This window comes from Cebidichthys violaceus, unplaced genomic scaffold (genome assembly GCF_023349555.1).
Source record: "Cebidichthys violaceus isolate CVI_PGR_0920_01 unplaced genomic scaffold, fCebVio1.0.p SCAF_4, whole genome shotgun sequence".
Classification (NCBI taxonomy): Eukaryota; Metazoa; Chordata; class Actinopteri; order Perciformes; family Stichaeidae; genus Cebidichthys; species Cebidichthys violaceus.
In genome coordinates, this window is record NW_027176594.1 from 6,997,732 (window position 1) to 7,015,565 (window position 17,834).

General features: G+C 39.7%; 1 protein-coding gene across 1 annotated transcript in view; it reads left to right on the forward strand.

Annotated features, from left to right (window-relative positions):
* fbxo41 (F-box protein 41) overlaps positions 1–17,834 on the forward strand; it is a 51,225-nt gene that overhangs the window by 3,434 nt on the left and 29,957 nt on the right. Inside the window, exons 2-3 of the mRNA XM_068727113.1 lie at positions 7,679–8,484; positions 10,133–10,362. Coding sequence (XP_068583214.1) covers positions 7,936–8,484; positions 10,133–10,362 — 779 coding nt within the window. The 5' untranslated portion in view covers positions 7,679–7,935. The remainder of the gene's footprint in view (positions 1–7,678; positions 8,485–10,132; positions 10,363–17,834) is intronic.

Sequence of the window (17,834 nt, forward strand, 5' to 3'; positions counted from 1 at the left end):
AGGGGGGTTGTACTGTGGGAGGTCAGACAATTAATAATCACAAGATTGGTTTTACACTTTGAATAGAGGGAATACTGGCTCTTGTTAAAGAGTGAGCCTGTTACTTTAAACTTGCAATAACTGTTTTTGTTTGCCCAATTTAACTTAAGTTATGGTGAACTTGTTAACAACTAGTTGCTTATTTACTCACCAGTTGTTACAGAGCAACATTATCATTCATCTGCAGCTGTTTTTTGTTCTCCTGATAAATGTAAATCAGCCCTGCAGCCTGGTGACCTGTCCAGCAGGGTGTACCCTGCCTTCACCCCCCCAGTCAGGCATTGCGGGTTACCATGTAGACACAAGCTCCTTAATGTTGCTAGGCTAGCGAGTTTCAACCTTTTTCAACTCATCTTTCTACTTTGAGTTTGTGCCCTAATTATGTTAAGCTAAGTTACAGTACTGCCAAGTTGCCAGTAATGTTATGTAACTAAAAAACATAATGAAAGAATGCCAAACATAAGTGAAATTTCTGGATTCTTTAGTAGAATTATTTTCAAACAATATGTTTTGCCATTACAGTAGAAAATACATGAGGACAAATTGATTAGTGGCAAATGTATCACGATAAACTGCTTCAACTCCAACTAAAAGCAGGATTGATCTGCCTGTCTTCAAGGTATTTTCTTTTTTTAAATGTCCAAAAGCAGATGTTGCAAAAAAAGGGGAATGTCATGGTAATACTGTCACATGAGACGAAATATTTTGGTTTGGGTGGCTCTCTGTTTAAAAAAACAATGTGTGCCGAGTCCTTTTCAACATAAGTGGTTAGGGTTACGCTTTGCTGTCAGGTGAGGAGCCCCAGGTTGTGAGATTGTCCTGTCGTGGGAGTCCCATGGCTTTTTGCCAGACTAACACACTTTGACATGCACATGTAGGAGCCTAGAAGGCATCTGGAGCTTTCACTAAACCTCTCATTTGGCATCTAAAGGAGTCTATATATTGTAATGCAGCCTGTCCAGGGAACATGTCTCGCTTTGGATGGTTCTCGTCCATGTCGCAACGCTTGCAGTCTTTGGTGCACATTTTACATTGATGCTATTATACTGTATGCTGTGCAGAGGGCTGTATTTTGGATATTCCATGAAGTGTAGGCTGATACTCGTGTCACACCTCTCATACAGTTTTGGCACCTCCAGTGTTGTGTACAGTAGCTTACTGCTAACTGCTAGTTTGAGTTCAGCGCCGCAGCATCTCTGGGTGAAGCTTTGCAGAGGAGTGGCATGACTGCTATGATACACCTTGACTCACTCAGCTCTCCACACCTCCAAGCAAAACAAATCTTTATCAGAGAGCACTGGCACACAGGAGAGAGAGAGAGAGAGAGAGAGAGAGAGAGAGAGAGAGAGAGAGAGAGAGAGAGAGAGAGAGAGAGAGAGAGCCTCAGAAGCTGGGTGCCATTTGATTTTAGCTGGTGACTTTCATTATTTATGAATGAATTCAGACCAAGTTGATCAGTTGGTGTTCATCCTTTTCGAGCTTAACTTTTAACAGTCACGTCATTAGTGTAGCCTGAGGGTTGGCTGATGTTTTATGCACAAGGTGCAGAGTTTAAGAATTCAGTTGCAATGACTGCAGCGTAGGCAGCAGTATCTTCACACAGTTAATGCAACAAGTTTGAATTAAATCATATATTATTGGTACATTATTGTGCATCTATGCCACTGGTCATGTCAGTTTATCATGGTGTTGTTAACGCCTTTTTCAAATGTAACCACAGTTTAGTCAGACACCCACATAAAGGAATTGACCATTTATAGAGAATGGTTACACACTTAGATTGGTAGAAACTAAAGGAAGGAATTGACCATTTATAGAGAATGGTTACACACTTAGATTGGTAGAAAAAGCTCTGCTGTTTGAAGGAGCGCTCAAAGAATCCGAGCAGCTGCGAGGATTCTGCTGGGAGAACTGATTCCCTCTTAATAAACACATAAATGGACATTTAATCTTAGTTTAGTCAACAATACTAAAAATATAGCACATAAGGAGGAGGTTGGGTCAGCTAATTCAGGCGTGACTTCAGTGCTGTGCCTGAACTACAGAAACACGGTGCCTCCTTTTAGAGTCATGTCATTAGTTCCTCTGGTCTCTTACATAAGTGACAGTGATGGGCTAGACTAAGTAATGCTAAAATAATCTTGAATATTTCCAGTAAGTATCTCATTCTCTTCAATAACCAGTGGTCTGTGAAAACTAGGCAAAAGCATCTGTATTTACAATTATTTGAAACAAACAGACGCACAACACAAACCAAAGAGAAGCATTTAAAGTGAAATCTCAAGGTTGTTCGACCTACATATCCATTTTCTAGCTTGTTTATAGTGCTAACAGTTGAGAAAGCATTGGCATCAATTTGCCCACACAGATTGAAAAGCCTGCTTAGATCTCATAAATCAAGACTGCATCACAAAATGTCTAATGATAAAATACAGTATTCAAGAGCATATCGCACAGGGAGATAGCCTGTAGATTACCTGTTTGACCATGGGTGGGTTTCTTTATAAGACGGATGCATGAATAAAACAGAATTAAAAAGAGAGAGACCTTGGGTAGCACAGTCAGAGAGGGATCACCCACTGAGATGGTGGAACCTTTAGTGAGTATTGGGGTAAAATAATAGAAAAATCTAAGAGCAAGGGTCTGCAAAGCTAGGATGAAACTTGGTTAGCCTCTGTCATTTGCTCTAAAGGAGGCCTATAGAAATGCTGCCGTGCTGGACAGAGTAGCAAAGCAGGTACAATCTGGGTGTTTGAATGCAGAAGAGTCCCATTCCTCCCAATTAAAACAGCTTAAATACTGCTGTGTACACAAACTGTTAGCCAGTGGCCACTTACCTGTAGTAATTCAAATTAAAAGATGCTGTCAGATAGGGAGTGAAATGAGTATAAATGTGTATCTGTAATAATATCTGATAAAAAAGCATCTGATTCCGCTAGAGAGTAAATACCTTGACATTAATGTTTTCAGCTGTGTCACAACACTCTGACTCTGGAGGCTGATGCAGGACCTAACTATAAAAATCATATGAAGTACATTTGTAATACTATGCCATATATATTATGTTTCAAAACTATGATTGTGGGCTTATTTGTTTTTGATTAGGGCTGAGTGATGGATGCAATCAAATGGTAAATGGACTGCATTTATTGAGTGATTTTTGTACTAGAGCATTTAAAATGTGCCTCTCATTCACCCACGCACAACTACCATGCAAGCTGCTGGCCGAGCCCTCAGCAGCAATCAGGGATCAGTGTTTCTCTCATCTCCAGTATCAATATGTACAAAAATATAGAAAACAAAATGAAAAATCACATATAAAAAAATCAAAATTAGTAAACGGATTGACCTCATTTTGTTACTTTCAATTTGCTTGAAATGTTTATTGAGGCAACAGGATTTTTATTTTTTTAAATCATAGCATCACAATACGATTCCACAGTTAAAGGTACTTCATGGAGTTGTTTTTTTTTGTTTACAAAGTTTTACTCACTGAAAAGCAGAACGTCTCCTTTAGGCCAAAGAAACAACAAACATTTGTAGAGATGATATTTGGTAATAATTTTATTCTTCTTTTCAACCTCAAAATGTTTACTTCCTAGCAGTCTTCTTCCTACCTCCACACTTCTTGGCATGTTCCTGCCTTCAACTGAGGATCAGTGGAAAAGCATGATATTGTGCATGCACATATGCATCCTCGTGGACATGCATAAGACACTAACAAAACAGTTACCCAATCATAAAACACATTGCTCCACACTGCTTCTAGTGGTGGAAAACTCCACACAGTGCCTTTTAATAAACATTAGCATTGTATAATTACCCTACTCTGAAACACAAACTGTCTCCTGTTGGGAAGCTCACATAATTTAAAATGTGCTCTCAGCCATTGATTTCTTCTTTACAATTTGTAATGCTCTTGCAGTATCTACATACACCTCCCCATCACTATGAAACACCTTTGTTGTCTCTGTCTGTCCCAGTCTTTCAGATTTCTCTCACCCACACCTCTGCTCCTCTCTTGCTCTTTGTCATCACCTTTCTTGATTCTCTCTCTATTTGAGAATATCCAGCTGTGACTCCCTCTTGACTTTACACTCAGAAACCTGTGCGATAGAAATGGACTGTGGGAGTTTGCAACCTCTGTTGTTCAGCCTCCATTTTTAAACACTGCTCGACTTCAGGTTACTACCCTGATGTAAACAGCATAAAGAGCCTTTTAGTCCTGATATCTTCCCACTCACTCACTTGTTGTAAGAAGCCGTGGTCAAATTGAAACCCATGTTCTGTTTCATGTAGGTCTATGTATGCGTTGACTCAAATGGCTTGTTTACCGTCTGAAAGCTACAGGATTGACAGACAACGAAGATGAGATTGTTACTGTTTTCCAGCAAAGAGCCTTTAAAAAGTAGCTTTCCATTAAAAGCCTGTGCAATAGGGATGCCCAAGACTCAAGAAGTAAAACAAGCAATTAGGGTGATATCTTTGATGGCCTGTCATGTCAGTCAAGAATGTGGTCGGTAGCATTTGGATCTTTTCGAATGACTGTGTATTCCCATCAGCCCTGAACTTACAGTACATAAGTCAGAGACAACTAGACACAGTAGATACACATTAAAAGTGCTTAACAGCAGTGTTGTATTCAAGAACCACCTAAACTGACACCAAGTCAAGACCAAGACCAGTGCGAGTCCCACACTGCATGACACACTTACGATAACATGTGGAAAATGCAAACCATAAGCACTCCTCAAATTGATCTGGAGGTTCCATATTCCATAAAAACAACTTTTATCTTTACCTTTGTTATCTAGGAGCAAACAAATTCAAACAACCACGAGGGAGGAGCTGAAATCTACTCAACCATCTTTATTCAACTCTCATTTGACATGTTTTACCATCCACCTAGCACAATACAATTCAATTTAGAAAAGAATAAAGTTATTGGTTGCATTTGAAGCAGGATGTTTTTTTGGTCTTGAAATAAAATCAGAGTCCTCTTTGTCTGAGACCTAGACAAGGTCGAGTAAATATACATTCGCTTCCAAAACGAGACATAGACATTCAAAAAAAGGTCTCGAGACCAAGACCAATCTTGAGTACCAGAACAGTACATACCAGTTCAAAAGAAGAAAGATAAACCTACTAATTTGCATCAATAGTAACACAGTTGTTTTTTTAATGCTCAAAACACTGTGCTACATAAAGCTAAGTACTATGCCACTGTGTGATATTTTGCAATAGCACCAGGTGGCTGCTCTGTAGAATCGTTATTACAGAGCAGTTCTGTGCATGTTTGTATCCAAAAATAGTGGCAGGACAAAAAATGTGGCCTTGGGATTGTGGCAGATGCGCCTCTGATCAATGCATGAGTGACAAAGAAGCACTGAGAGCTTCCTGTTTCCAACCCTACTGCGTTTAATTAAAGGACCTCTTATATATCTGGCCGCACAGCTTGGCAGTTAGAAGAACAGACCACTCTATTTCAGATATATATGGGACAGCTGGTTTGGTAAGACAGATGGTTTTAGGTTGTCACTGATTCTTACAGAAAAATAGTAGATTGGTTGTGATGTTGTGATTTGCCTCCCCTTTTGTTTGGTTGTTAAAAACCTGTTGCTTAAGCAAAACAGTGATGTTGGTTCAAAGAGCTTAAATAATGATTTGATTAATCGATTGGCCGATGGAAAAATAGAAACTGCAACTATTTTGATAATCGATTAACCATAGTTATTTTTTCATGCATCAAAGAAGTGTTGTGTGAACACAGTTCACTGCAGTTTACAGGGTCCTATAATGATGAGGATCACTGAGAATGTAAACAGAAAATATAGATTAAAAAACACAAAATAGCTGCTGCTGATGCATCCTTCAACATAAAACCACAGTAACCACTCGTTTCATTGCAAATGGCTTTTTTTGTAATATGGCTTTTTTTGTTTTGATTAAAAGATGCTGTGCCTTCTGAGTCTTTGAGCTTTCTGAGTGTTTGTGCACAACTGACATAAAATCTTCTGGCTTTCTTTGGTTTGGGTAGAAATGAGGGGAGCCAAAGAGCGTCCACTATTAACTTATCATAATAAAACATTAAAGGCAGACTTTTGGGACGTCTCAACTAAGCTCTTTTGGCAGGATGTGACATGTGGCTTCCAAACAGCTTCACGTCCTTCCATTTCCTGCCTGGTTAAATACCTCACTTTGTAATTTTAAGCAGATGGGAATTCCTGCTATCTGCAGTGTAGTGACTGGGTCTGTAAAATCCTCCGTTAATAACTGGGCACGGCTTGCCAGTACACCCCCCGTTCCAGCCTCACCAGACTTCTAATAACAGTCTTGGTGACTTCTGGGGATTTCCAGTGTTTAAGCCCTCTGTGAAGAACCGTCTATGCATCTGTGATTTGTGATTAGACCGCCAATGTCTGTGCCTGCTGCTTCTCTCATTAATAGCTGCTGTAGAACGTTGTAAGAGAGAGTGTGATCTGGTTCTGGATTGGTGTACAACACCTCTGTGGTGGTCCACTCGATATGCAGACCATGCTGACGGAAACCAGGTTCAAGGCTTTAATATTCTTGGTTGTTGATTAAAAGAAAAGAAAAAAAGGCAAATTACAGTAATATTGTCATTTGGTAGATGATGCATGTTCAATATTCAGCAATACTTGACAATCAGGATCTTTGTTTCATTGAGTTCGGCAGAGCTTTATTTTTCCATGGACAAACTATCAATAAGTTTTCTTTTTTGTTGTGCACTTAATTCACTTAATTAATCCTTTCTTCACTTTTTGCTGGGGTATTATTCAAATATAAAGCAGCATTTAAGTCTTACAAGGAACTGCAAAGGCAATGGATAAAGAGGACACAACACAGATAACAGATCCTCTTGTAAAGAACTTAAAGCTGACCTCGTAGACTTTGGACTAGAAGATGATGTTGCCGCTAACAAGCACTCTCACTAATGGAGCCATTTCCTTTTCCTCACTCTTCTCCCAGTCTTCCTCCGAGTATTTCAGATTACAAAGTGCAGGGGTTTGCTTTTTAACCCTTCGTCAAATGCAGGTTTCATGTTTCTCAACCACTAAACTTAAAGATGAATGTTCCTAGAGAGTTCAGACACAGTAGGCTGCTGGGGTTGTAAATATAGAGAGATGGACTGTTACAGTGAAGAGCTCTCTAATCTTATTCCATTCCCATAATCCAAATAAACAGTTAATAACTTATGCATGTACAATCGTACAAATAATCAGATCTTTTTTTAACTAATGCTTCACTATGTATACATTTTGCCCTTCTTCTGCTAAATAAAAGAAGAAAAGCTCAATATTTTAATCAACAGTTGTAGGAGAAAACAAGTTAAAGTAACAGAATGAACTGGGCTTTGTTGCTGGAGAATTCTGGATGTATTTGTTGAAAAAGGCTCTAGAGCTCACAAGTTTCCCCGAGTATAATGTTTTGAAGAAAAGATAAGATGGAACTTTATTTATCCCGAGGAAAATTGTTGGCTAAGATTAGCTTTTGTGATCAACTTTCTGTCAGATATTTATTTAACCTGATGAAGTTCTATTGTTCAAATGATTTGTTCTACCCAAATTCACAGTATAAAACAATTAAACTCACATGTATTTTCTCCCTCTGTTTCTAGGACCTCAGACAGGGGAACCATGACAGATGAAGTGAAAAGACCAGTTGAATGTTGCCACTATGTGTGGTCATGTGACTGAGCTGGGCTCTTCCATAGCACATGGGAAACACTTCCTCCTACTGACTTGCCGTTGCCGCCTTGTTGCCCTGTTTTTACCATGAGAGGATCTGTCAGGTGCTTGACCTCTGTGCCCTCATACTGGCGCTGCTGTTGTGCCGCGTGAGCGCCCCCCTCTCCTCCAGCAGTTGCTGCACGGAATGGCCTCTCTGGACCTGCCATACCGCTGTCCTCGCTGCGGGGAGCACAAGCGCTTCCGAAGCCTGTCGTCCTTACGTGCCCACCTGGAGTACAACCACACATACGAGACCCTCTACGTCCTCTCCAAATCCAACAGTGTGTGTGACGCTGCTGCTCTGCTGCCGCTTGTGGCTGAGGGAGCTCTCCTCGCACCTGCCAACAACAACGACCCATTTGAGCCGCTGCGGCCTTCAGCTTTAAAGGAGCGGCGCTTCCCTTGTCGTGAACTTCCTTGTGCAGATGACTTGAGTCTGACCCCGGCTAACTCCAACACTGCAGCCCGGTATATTCCCAATGTGGAGTTTCCCCTTGGGGAGATTTTTATGAAGAAAGGCATGACATCCGCAGACCCAGGTCCTCATGGCAACACCAGCACAGCTGTAGCAGTGGCAGCTAACGTAGCGGCTAGTGCAGTGGAGGCGGCCTACGAGGAGGGCCTGGCCAGGCTGAAGGCTCGGGCGTTTGAACGGCTGGAGCTGGATGAAAGGCTTGAGAAGCTGTCTGAAGAGGTCAATACGATCATTGTGGTTGTCAGAATCAACTTGACTCTCATTAGCTCTCAATATAAAACAAAGAACACATTTACATGATACATATACAGACATACCGATAAACAAAATAACAAGCCAAACAAACAAGCAAACAAAAACATGTGGCTAGTATGTTAGAGCTGGACACAATTTATTTATATAGTTATTGGTCCGTTACTATGTTCAAAATTGATTTTATTGGAGAAAGCTTAACTTTGTTGTGTGGAATTAGAACATTTCTTACTTTAGCACCCCTAATGGTTGTATCTAACAATACATGCTAATTCATGACCAAAGGATCCAGCCATGGGACATTGAGAATGAATAGTTTAAAATAAACACACATTGTCACAATTTTCTACATTAATTCTTTGATTTGAAAGATGTTGCACGATAAAACTAAAAATCTACACATGGTTGCTTTAAGAGAAGAATGTAGAATAATACACACTCACCAGTGGGAACTTCTCTGTGACCGAGGAGAAAGAAAAAAATAAATCTTTCTTGCACATCAGGGATTGGAGTGTTGTTGAGTAGCAGTGTGCTTAGTCTTCAGACTAATGTCTGGAAGTTGTATTGCAACAAAATATAATGTAGAGGGAAAGGGAATGTGTTGTGAACGATGCAATTCCTCAGATTTTATTTGTTTGTGTTTTCAACTCTCTTCCACTGAGGAACTTGATCCCTGAAATGGGTGGGTTGCTTAAACAGCACTCCAAGATTGTAATACTGTGTAACTTGCTCCAGGTTGCCAGTTCGATGTCTGCAGGTGGGTTATTGCATAGTCAAGAGCCCCTTCGTATTTAGGTTCGACATTAAACTAGTATCTGTCTGTTCTCAGTCTGTTTTGAGAACCTTGAGCTCAGTAACAGAGAAAAAATGAATGATCTTGTCACAGGCATGCACTGAGTCTGATCAGTTAAACTTAAAAAATCTGTCACATTTATATTAACAGCCAATAGAATAAAACTAAAACGGGAATAACGTGTTGTCTTTAAGGAGCTCAGCAGCTGCATTGAAACAAGGAAGATTTTAACGATTATATAATGAAAAGCATCAATCAAGGAATGAAGAAGTTAAGCCTTTAATAACAGAGACCAGTTTTTAGCCAAAAGAAAAGGTCATTCTTCTCAGTGTCTCTAGGTTAGAGGAGGCTGCACCACAGTTTTGTCATGCTTGCTCACACTCAAAACTTATGAAAGAAGATTTTCATACTCAGAAGTCACATTTTTGGAATTTAAAAACAAGCTTTTTTATAATTTGAGCACATGGCTTGCAGATGTTTTTCAGTCAATAATGTTGAATAGTCATATTGCTGTTTATCTTCCAGTGACAATCTAGAGAACCCAATATGTTCACTTAAGTTGTCCTCTTGATGATTTCATTGGGGCTTTGAGTAGTATTCTATCATCTTATTTAAGAAAAAAAAAGATTTTCTTCATACTAACAATGCTGTAAGATGTATATGCTAAACATAGAAATGAGAAGATGTTCACTAACAGAAGTATTTTTTCATGAATGTGCTAATTATTTAGTTAATGGCCTAATTTGCATAACTAGTCATGTCTCATGCAACGTTGTGATTATGGCGGGACACAAGGCAGCTCAAGTGCCTCTTGTCTTGTAGGTGGAGCAGAAAATAGCGGCCCGCGTAGGTCGTCTTCAGTCAGAGCTGGAGAGGAAGAGCTCCGAGCTGGAGCGGGCCAAGCTGGAGAGCGAACGGCTGAGCCAGGAGAAGCAAGACCTGGAGGACAAGGCCTCTGAGCTCTCTCGACAGGTGGATGTCTCTGTGGAAATGCTGGCCAACCTCAAACAGGACCTGGTGAACAAGGAGCAGGAGCTCAACCACAAACAACAGTATGTGATATGTCTTCAGACTCATAGATGCAGAAATATATTTCCCGTAGAGATTAAATTAATTGTTTAAGGCATTTACTTCACTGGTTGCAGCTTTTAAAATGTGAATGTTTGCTGGTTTTGTCAGCTATGTTTGGAATACCTTTGAGTTTTCGACCGTTGGTCGGATATAACAGGAAATTTGAAGACGTAACCTTAACTGTTGCTGAAAATAATCCTTAGTTACAGCCCTAATTTTCACTGTGTGTAAAATAACATGCTGCCGTTTTGATGATGGTGGTGTCAGTTTGTTGGTCGATTGATCTGTCCATCTCTCTTGTTGATACAAAAGTCATAGTCCACTTGGCTTATGGTGGAATAGAAAGAGGAACATTCCCTTGCTCTTCCTTACATTGTCATGCATGCAAATACTCACACACTTCTTCTCCTTCACCTCTACCTATTTGTTGATGGTATAATTCTCAGTCGCATCCACCCACCAGATGTGGTCGGCATCTGTCCTGCTGCTGTCTCCATACACCTGTGCCCTCCAGGGCTGGTTAGCTGCTCATGCTGAATGGAGCAGCCTCTCTCTCTCAGGCCAGTCCGTCCATAAAGCTGCCATGCTGCTTCATGAACTAGTTGAAAGTACGGCTGCTGTAAATAGAAGGAGCACTTGGATGTAAAACACAGTGTGGTGATGCAAGTTACTGTTGGCTCTGAATCTGATAAACATGATCTGGAGCTCTCCCCCACAACGGCACAAAACGTGAGTGAGACCAGGCTTTTTTTTCAGATTCTCAGTTTTTATTGAAATTAATCCCAGAATAATTTATTGTCTGCTCCAAACATTGATGATATTTTCAGTTTGACGGACTAGAAGCAATGCATAACATGTATTATGTTTACTAAATCTATGTTAAAATGGAAGGTAATAAATAAACGTAATGCATCCTCTAGTCTATACCATTATATTTCACAAAATGGTTTGCCTTTTTCCTCTCCACAAATTAGGGGTTTAAAGATGCGCGGCATTAAATATCCATAAAAAATATTCTAACAATGTCATACAGTTTGTAATTCATTATTAATGACATGTTTTTATAAAAGAGAATTAGTGTATGAGGCACAATAACAATCTAAAGAGAAAAGAAGGCTCTGGAAAAAGAATAATGTGATAGATATTATCACACTATAGTTATTTTGTTATTTTTTGTTCATTATGAGTTGAGGTCCATTAAGGGTCAGGACATGGTTTTTAAAAAAAACAAAAACGTTGTTTTTCTCCACTTGTATAGGTCAATGCAAAGATGCTCTATAACAAAGTTTAAGCATTACAAACGCTACAAAAGATTGGGTTGTATTTGCGAGTTAATACACTGAGGACCTGCCCCTAATCTCCTAAAACCCGCAAGACCCCGAAAAAAGAAAACTGACTCCCAGTGCGCCGTCTCTTTTCTGAACCGTGTCTCATTAAGGTGTAGTACTTTTATAGCTGCTGCAAACACAAACGCAAGCTCTTTGCATCTATTTTCTTTGTTTAAGTGATCAACAGTTGTTCAGGTGTCATTCAAGGCTCATATTCAAGCCATCTGGTATCTCTACTGTTTCTTTATCAGACAGGACAGCCAGCCTCGTCTTTCTATCTTCCTCCGGGTTTTTATCACCTCTTCGGTTTTTTTATCAGGCCTGAATGTCAACAGTAGGTCGGAGACAGAAAATCTTCCTCAAGGTGTCTAATCTCGTCACAAACACGCAACTGCACATGTCACTGTGCACTGTGTATGTGTGTGTTTCTTTGTAAAGGCGTTTTACAAAGAAAAGGCGTATTATTAAAGCTGGAGTAGACAACTTTGGGGAAACCAGCAAGAGTAGGCTCGATTTTGAAAGCATCCAACAGAAAAATTCCCAGCCCCTCCCATCACACCTCCCTCCAAATCCTCTCCCTCTAAACACATGAGCTAGCACTGCCAGTCCACAATAGAGGGCTGGGGAACGAAGCGAAGAGCATTATTGTTATCACTAACCATATTTAGCTACCTCATGTCTCATTCACATGTAAGAAAACAGCATTATCCAACATTAACCACAGCTGTTAATGTCAATGACTGTGTTTAGATAGGCAGGTAGGTAGGCCATCCAATAATAGCGTGCAGAATTAAAAAAATTGTATGTGTTGATTACAGGCCTGTGACAACAACAGATACCAGATTGTTTTCTTGTCAGAGAATTTGATAAATTGGTTGCTGTCGAGACGTAAAGAGAATTTCAACTAATATAACAAAAATGAGTCTAAAATAAATTGCCCACCCGAGCCTTAATAGTGAGACATTATAATTATCTCTGCCAGGAAAATAATGTGATGGTTGTCCACTGACTTTAACCCCTTCCCAGCCGGTGCCTCTTCTGGTGTTTAGAAAGATTATGTTGTCATTTTCCAGTGTTCATTCAGTCTCTTCAGTCCAGATTCTTTGTTGCTTCACAGATGTAGTGTTTCTCACAATAAAGTCTGACCAGCAGCTCTAAAACTTGAGTCGTCCATTGAGTTTCAATGATTTGTGCACTATGCAGTCGGTCATCTTGGTCCCTGCAGGTCACGGCTAACTCACAAAAGTGTCTTTGTGTCAGCATTATAGAGACAGCTAAACTGGTAATATTAGAAGTTGAGTGGCTGATGTTGTGATAAAATTATACAAAACAACAAAACAGGGTTTCATTGGGTCAAATGAGAAGAAGACAAGCATGTTTTTCTTTGATTTAGTCCCGCCCCTCTGTCGTAAAGGGTACAGTAGCTGTGATCATGTCTCCCAAAACTGGTGGCGTCAGACTGGGATGGTTATACTCTTAAAATCCCTGCCTGGGCTGTATGACTGCCTCCTAGTTATGCCAGCAGCCCAGACTCACTCACTCACTCACTCTCACTCTCTCTCTCTCTCTCTCTCTCTCTCTCTCTCTCTCTCTCTCTCTCATGCACACACACTTTTGCTGTGTCTGTCTCTCTGAGGAGAAGCTGGCAGTCAAACAGTAAGCTCATTCAGACTCTAAAATACAGTCGGTCTGAGGTGGAAAAAGAGCATCACAGTTGGTGAATGCTCAGCAGGGTTGATGACTAAGCAGAAAGTTCTAAGACACAGAGCAGGTTATTGGCTAAAACATGGCTGCCCAACAACCTTATGCAAACAGCTGATTTTTTAAAAAACCTTCGATATTCTCGAGTGACTTTGTGTAGTCTGTGAAACTCCTTCAAGGAGATGTGCATCATGCAGTACATCAGTGGTGTCAAGTGCTAAAAATGCGAGTCACCTCACCGAGAGTTGCTATGCAACCATAGGAAACTCCCACGAACTGGCTTCTGCTGCTAGCAGCGCTATGCATAAATATATGACACAACCTCATAATTTATTCTGCACTCAGAAACGCTGTAAATAATTATGAAAAGCATACAAAACGCCTCAAGTAAATTTGTGCGAATCAGCTTGGTCCTTATTACAAAGTACAGTTTAGTTTGTTGCAAAATTCATTCACAAACAACAATACAGACAAAAACAAACTGCATGCTCATACTGTAACAGTCACTGAAAGCACATAATGATAAACGTCACACCACACTGTAGCAGTCAAAGCTGAATGAATAATAGACTCCCTCAAGCATGCCTGTTAAATGGTTTGATAGCCGCTGGAATAAATGAGAGCATCTGTAATCAGCAGAAACTGGAGCCTGAAGAGAAATTTAAAATGGTGGGACTGTTATCTCCATCATTTCAGTGCGCTAAGGACCAAAAGTTGAAAAAACGCCTAATTTTGTGTCTATCATAGAAATATGTCAAATACAGTCATAATCTTTCCAGCCATTAATTGCTTGATGACATACAAAATGTTTATTTAGTTGCTATGATATTCGCTAATCACTAATATGCCATGTGTTGTATTATTGTTCCAGTAGATCGTTTGTAAGAGCTATTTCTAATTAACTTTGATCTTGAGTTTGTGATCCCTTTCATTCATGAAAATAATGGCTGGCCTCACTGTGCTCCTGCAGGAGGACGTAATACTGTATGTAGCCAGATTATCAGACGTTGTTTTTTTAATGCTTAATTGTTTCTCTTCCCAGTTGAAAAGTTTGTATGAGATGTACAGGTGGTTGATACAGTCAATATTTAGACCTGTGCAATTTTTGCAATTCAATATACTCCAATCCTGGACCAAGTTAGAGCTAAAACCATTTGTCGATTAATTGATTAGTCAGTCGACAAAACATATTCAGCAGCTATTTTCAGTAGTCATCAAAAATGACAAAAATGACAAACGTTCCCGTGTTCCAGCTTCTCTTGATTGGCAAGAAATTTTAACACATCATTAAGGAGGCACACACCCGACAAGAGGCTATTTTTCATCAGGATAGATGTTACAAAGTCACCCTAAAAAAAGAAAAGAAATAAGATTAAAATTACGAAAAGTACTGAGATTATTTATAAGCGTGCAGAGCAATATTACATTAAAAAAAAGAGACGGGAACAAACCAAACCAATTTAGTGAGAGAAAAAAATTGTCAAAGTAATAGACAATATAAATAATTGTAAATTGCAGCCCTTCAACAAATACATCCTTTGTGAAGCTTATTGTGTTTGAAAGGTGATTATTATGGACATTTTTGTAGCTGTAGGTTTTGGTGTTGTGGTGTCAGATTTTGTTTTACTTTGATTTGTATTGTACCCACTTCATGTGATGTACAAACAGGGGAGGGACTAACTGTTGCAGTATTACAGTTGTTTGTATTAGATTGTGCAGGTGGTCATGGTATCTGAATTGAAGGAGAGAAGAGCAGTACAGAGAAAACGCATGTCAGTTTTTCATATCATATTTAGCGCACACGCACGCACACACACACACACACACACACACACACACACACACACACACACACACACACACACACACATACAGTTGCTGCAGTATTCCTCAACCCCGAGGCTTTGATTTATTCCTACAACCAGCTATGATAAGGTAAGTGTGCCCTGTGCCGCATAAGAATGCCAAAGGCTCAAAAGGCTCTACATGTAGCATGTAGGAGTCTGGTTATTGGCTGTCACTGTGCCTCGTTCAAAAAAAACAAGCTCGGGCAGCAATCTATGCAAAGTGAAGCTGTCAGGGCAGAGAGAGAACTCGCCTCATTAACGACAGCGTCTTAGAGAGAGGAGCATCGAGTATTAGCACTGCGAGACCTCTGCAGGCTCTCTAATGAAAATAAATCAGAGTAAGGACGTGATCTGCAATACATCTAAGAATGTGGACTTGGAAATTAGTTTGACACCTCCTATAAAGGGTCTGTGTTGTAATATAATATATTCAAAGCTCAGTGTATCTCAAAATATGTCATACTGTCATAAGACAGTAGAGTAATATTTGTCCAAACCCTGTAGGAACAGATGTCCTGTACGCTAGTAAATTGTTTGGATTACAGATAAACATTGCAGCGCTGACGCCAAACACTTTCACGTTATGAAAAAACTAATGCACAGGTTTGTTGTACATTGTTTTTCATGTGAAATATGTGAAAATGTTCTATGATTATTACTTGATACATGCTATCTGCATTGTTTTTACTAGGACTGGATGTCTGCAGTTAGATAAATTAAGGCTATAATGTACAATGTAGAGCTGTAATTGGACAAGCTTAGGGAGAATCATGCTCGGAGTAAACCAAAGTACGTCCATAAGCACTGCATTGAGACTTCTGGCAGCAATATAAAGTAGAGTATAACAAGAAAGGGTTCTGATGATCCACTGAATGTTAGCCGTCAGATAGAACAGGATTCATGAGCGGAGGGCTGTTCATGTCCATCATTAGATGGAAGAAACTGATGTGTGCGTCCTTGAGGCTGCATGAAAGGCTTTGAACACGAAGGAAAAGGGAAACGGGAGGGATGGTGCAGCCAGTCTATCAGTGGACACGTCTGTTTTCTTTCTCATTTTGTTAAGTCTGACATGAAAGGTTAAAGTAACCAGTGCACTGTTAGCAGATGGACTGTTATAGGAGTGTAAGATGTTTGGAACATGTACTGGGGTTTAGTCAGTATGTGTGTGGTTCTTCTGTCGAAAGCTGATATTGAGACAATGCTGTCATTATTTTGTCTCCTTTTTGAGCTGTCAAGCTGTCATAGAGCTGAATGAGTGCTGCTGATGTGTGTGAATTGAAAAGCCTGTATGATTTAAAAGTCTGCACTATAGATGACATCTTCAGCTGATTCATCTAGTTAATGGTCAAAAAATTAATGGTATATCGACTGATGAATAATTTGTCATTTTTCAAAGCAAATAATAATCTTCTTCCAGCCTCTTACATTTAAAGATTTGCTGTTTTTCTCAGTTGTACATCATTGTAAACTGAGTATCTCTGAGTTTTGGACAAAATCAGCAATTTGAAGACGTCTCTTTAGGCTCTGGGACATTTTCATAATTTGTAGTATTTATGACCCGTCTCTTAGACCACAACAACACACTCCATGACTTTTATTTTTTTAAATATCTTTATATTTTAAGATATTTTATTGAATCAAATTTACCAAAATTAAACCGAATTAAATTGAAAACTGAATGTTAACAGTGTGAAAATCAGAGGTGGCAGTAGTGTATGTGGCGCATGAGTGGAAACTATGAGTGTTTTAAAGGTGCAAGACAAAATATAAAAATAGACTAAAGCAACATGACAAAACCAAACCAAACCACGGGTGCCTAAAAGGAGAAGCAGAGAGCTGCAGCAGCAAAACAGACTGCTAGTAACACATCCCCTGCCACCAGGTATCTGGAAAACTGTTTTCATATTTTCTTTCCAGTTGCACCTCTGCCGAACGATTGCATCCACAAGTGCAAAACGTCACCGTCATCATGCAAACAAGAATTTGAGGACAGATTAATTCTCTGTTTTTGAGAGTGTGACAGCTGAATTTCAGGTGGCCTTTTCTCCCATAATGATATAATGATCCTTTTCTGTCATTTCTGTCAATGCGCCACATCATCACCTTGCTGCTGCATCTCTGAGTGATTTGTAACAGGAGTTTCGATTTTGAGAGGACTGATTCGAGCCACAATAAAATATTTACTCTCCCGTGATTGATCGGAGCCAAGACGTGGATTAGTGGTTTCTTTGGAAGTCATGCTTTTTTTTTCTTTTTTTTTCTGAGAGGCTTTGAAAAAAGTACATTTCAGCCTGCATCTCTTTCTTCATCCCTTCTCTCACCCTTTCATCCTTGTCTGTCTCGCATCTTCTTCTCGTGTAGCCATACTCTCTACACATCTCCTCATGATGACGTTCTCTTTGTGTGTTTTTGTGTAATGCATACATATGTGTGACATTATGACATGATAAAACAATGTAGCCTACTGAATCTGTCTCTCCCAAAAAACAAAATCACAATTTGATCCAGGTGTCAAAACACAATGAGACATGAGCAGCTGTCCTTTGTTAGAGCGGAGAAAGCTCGTATTCATGCAGC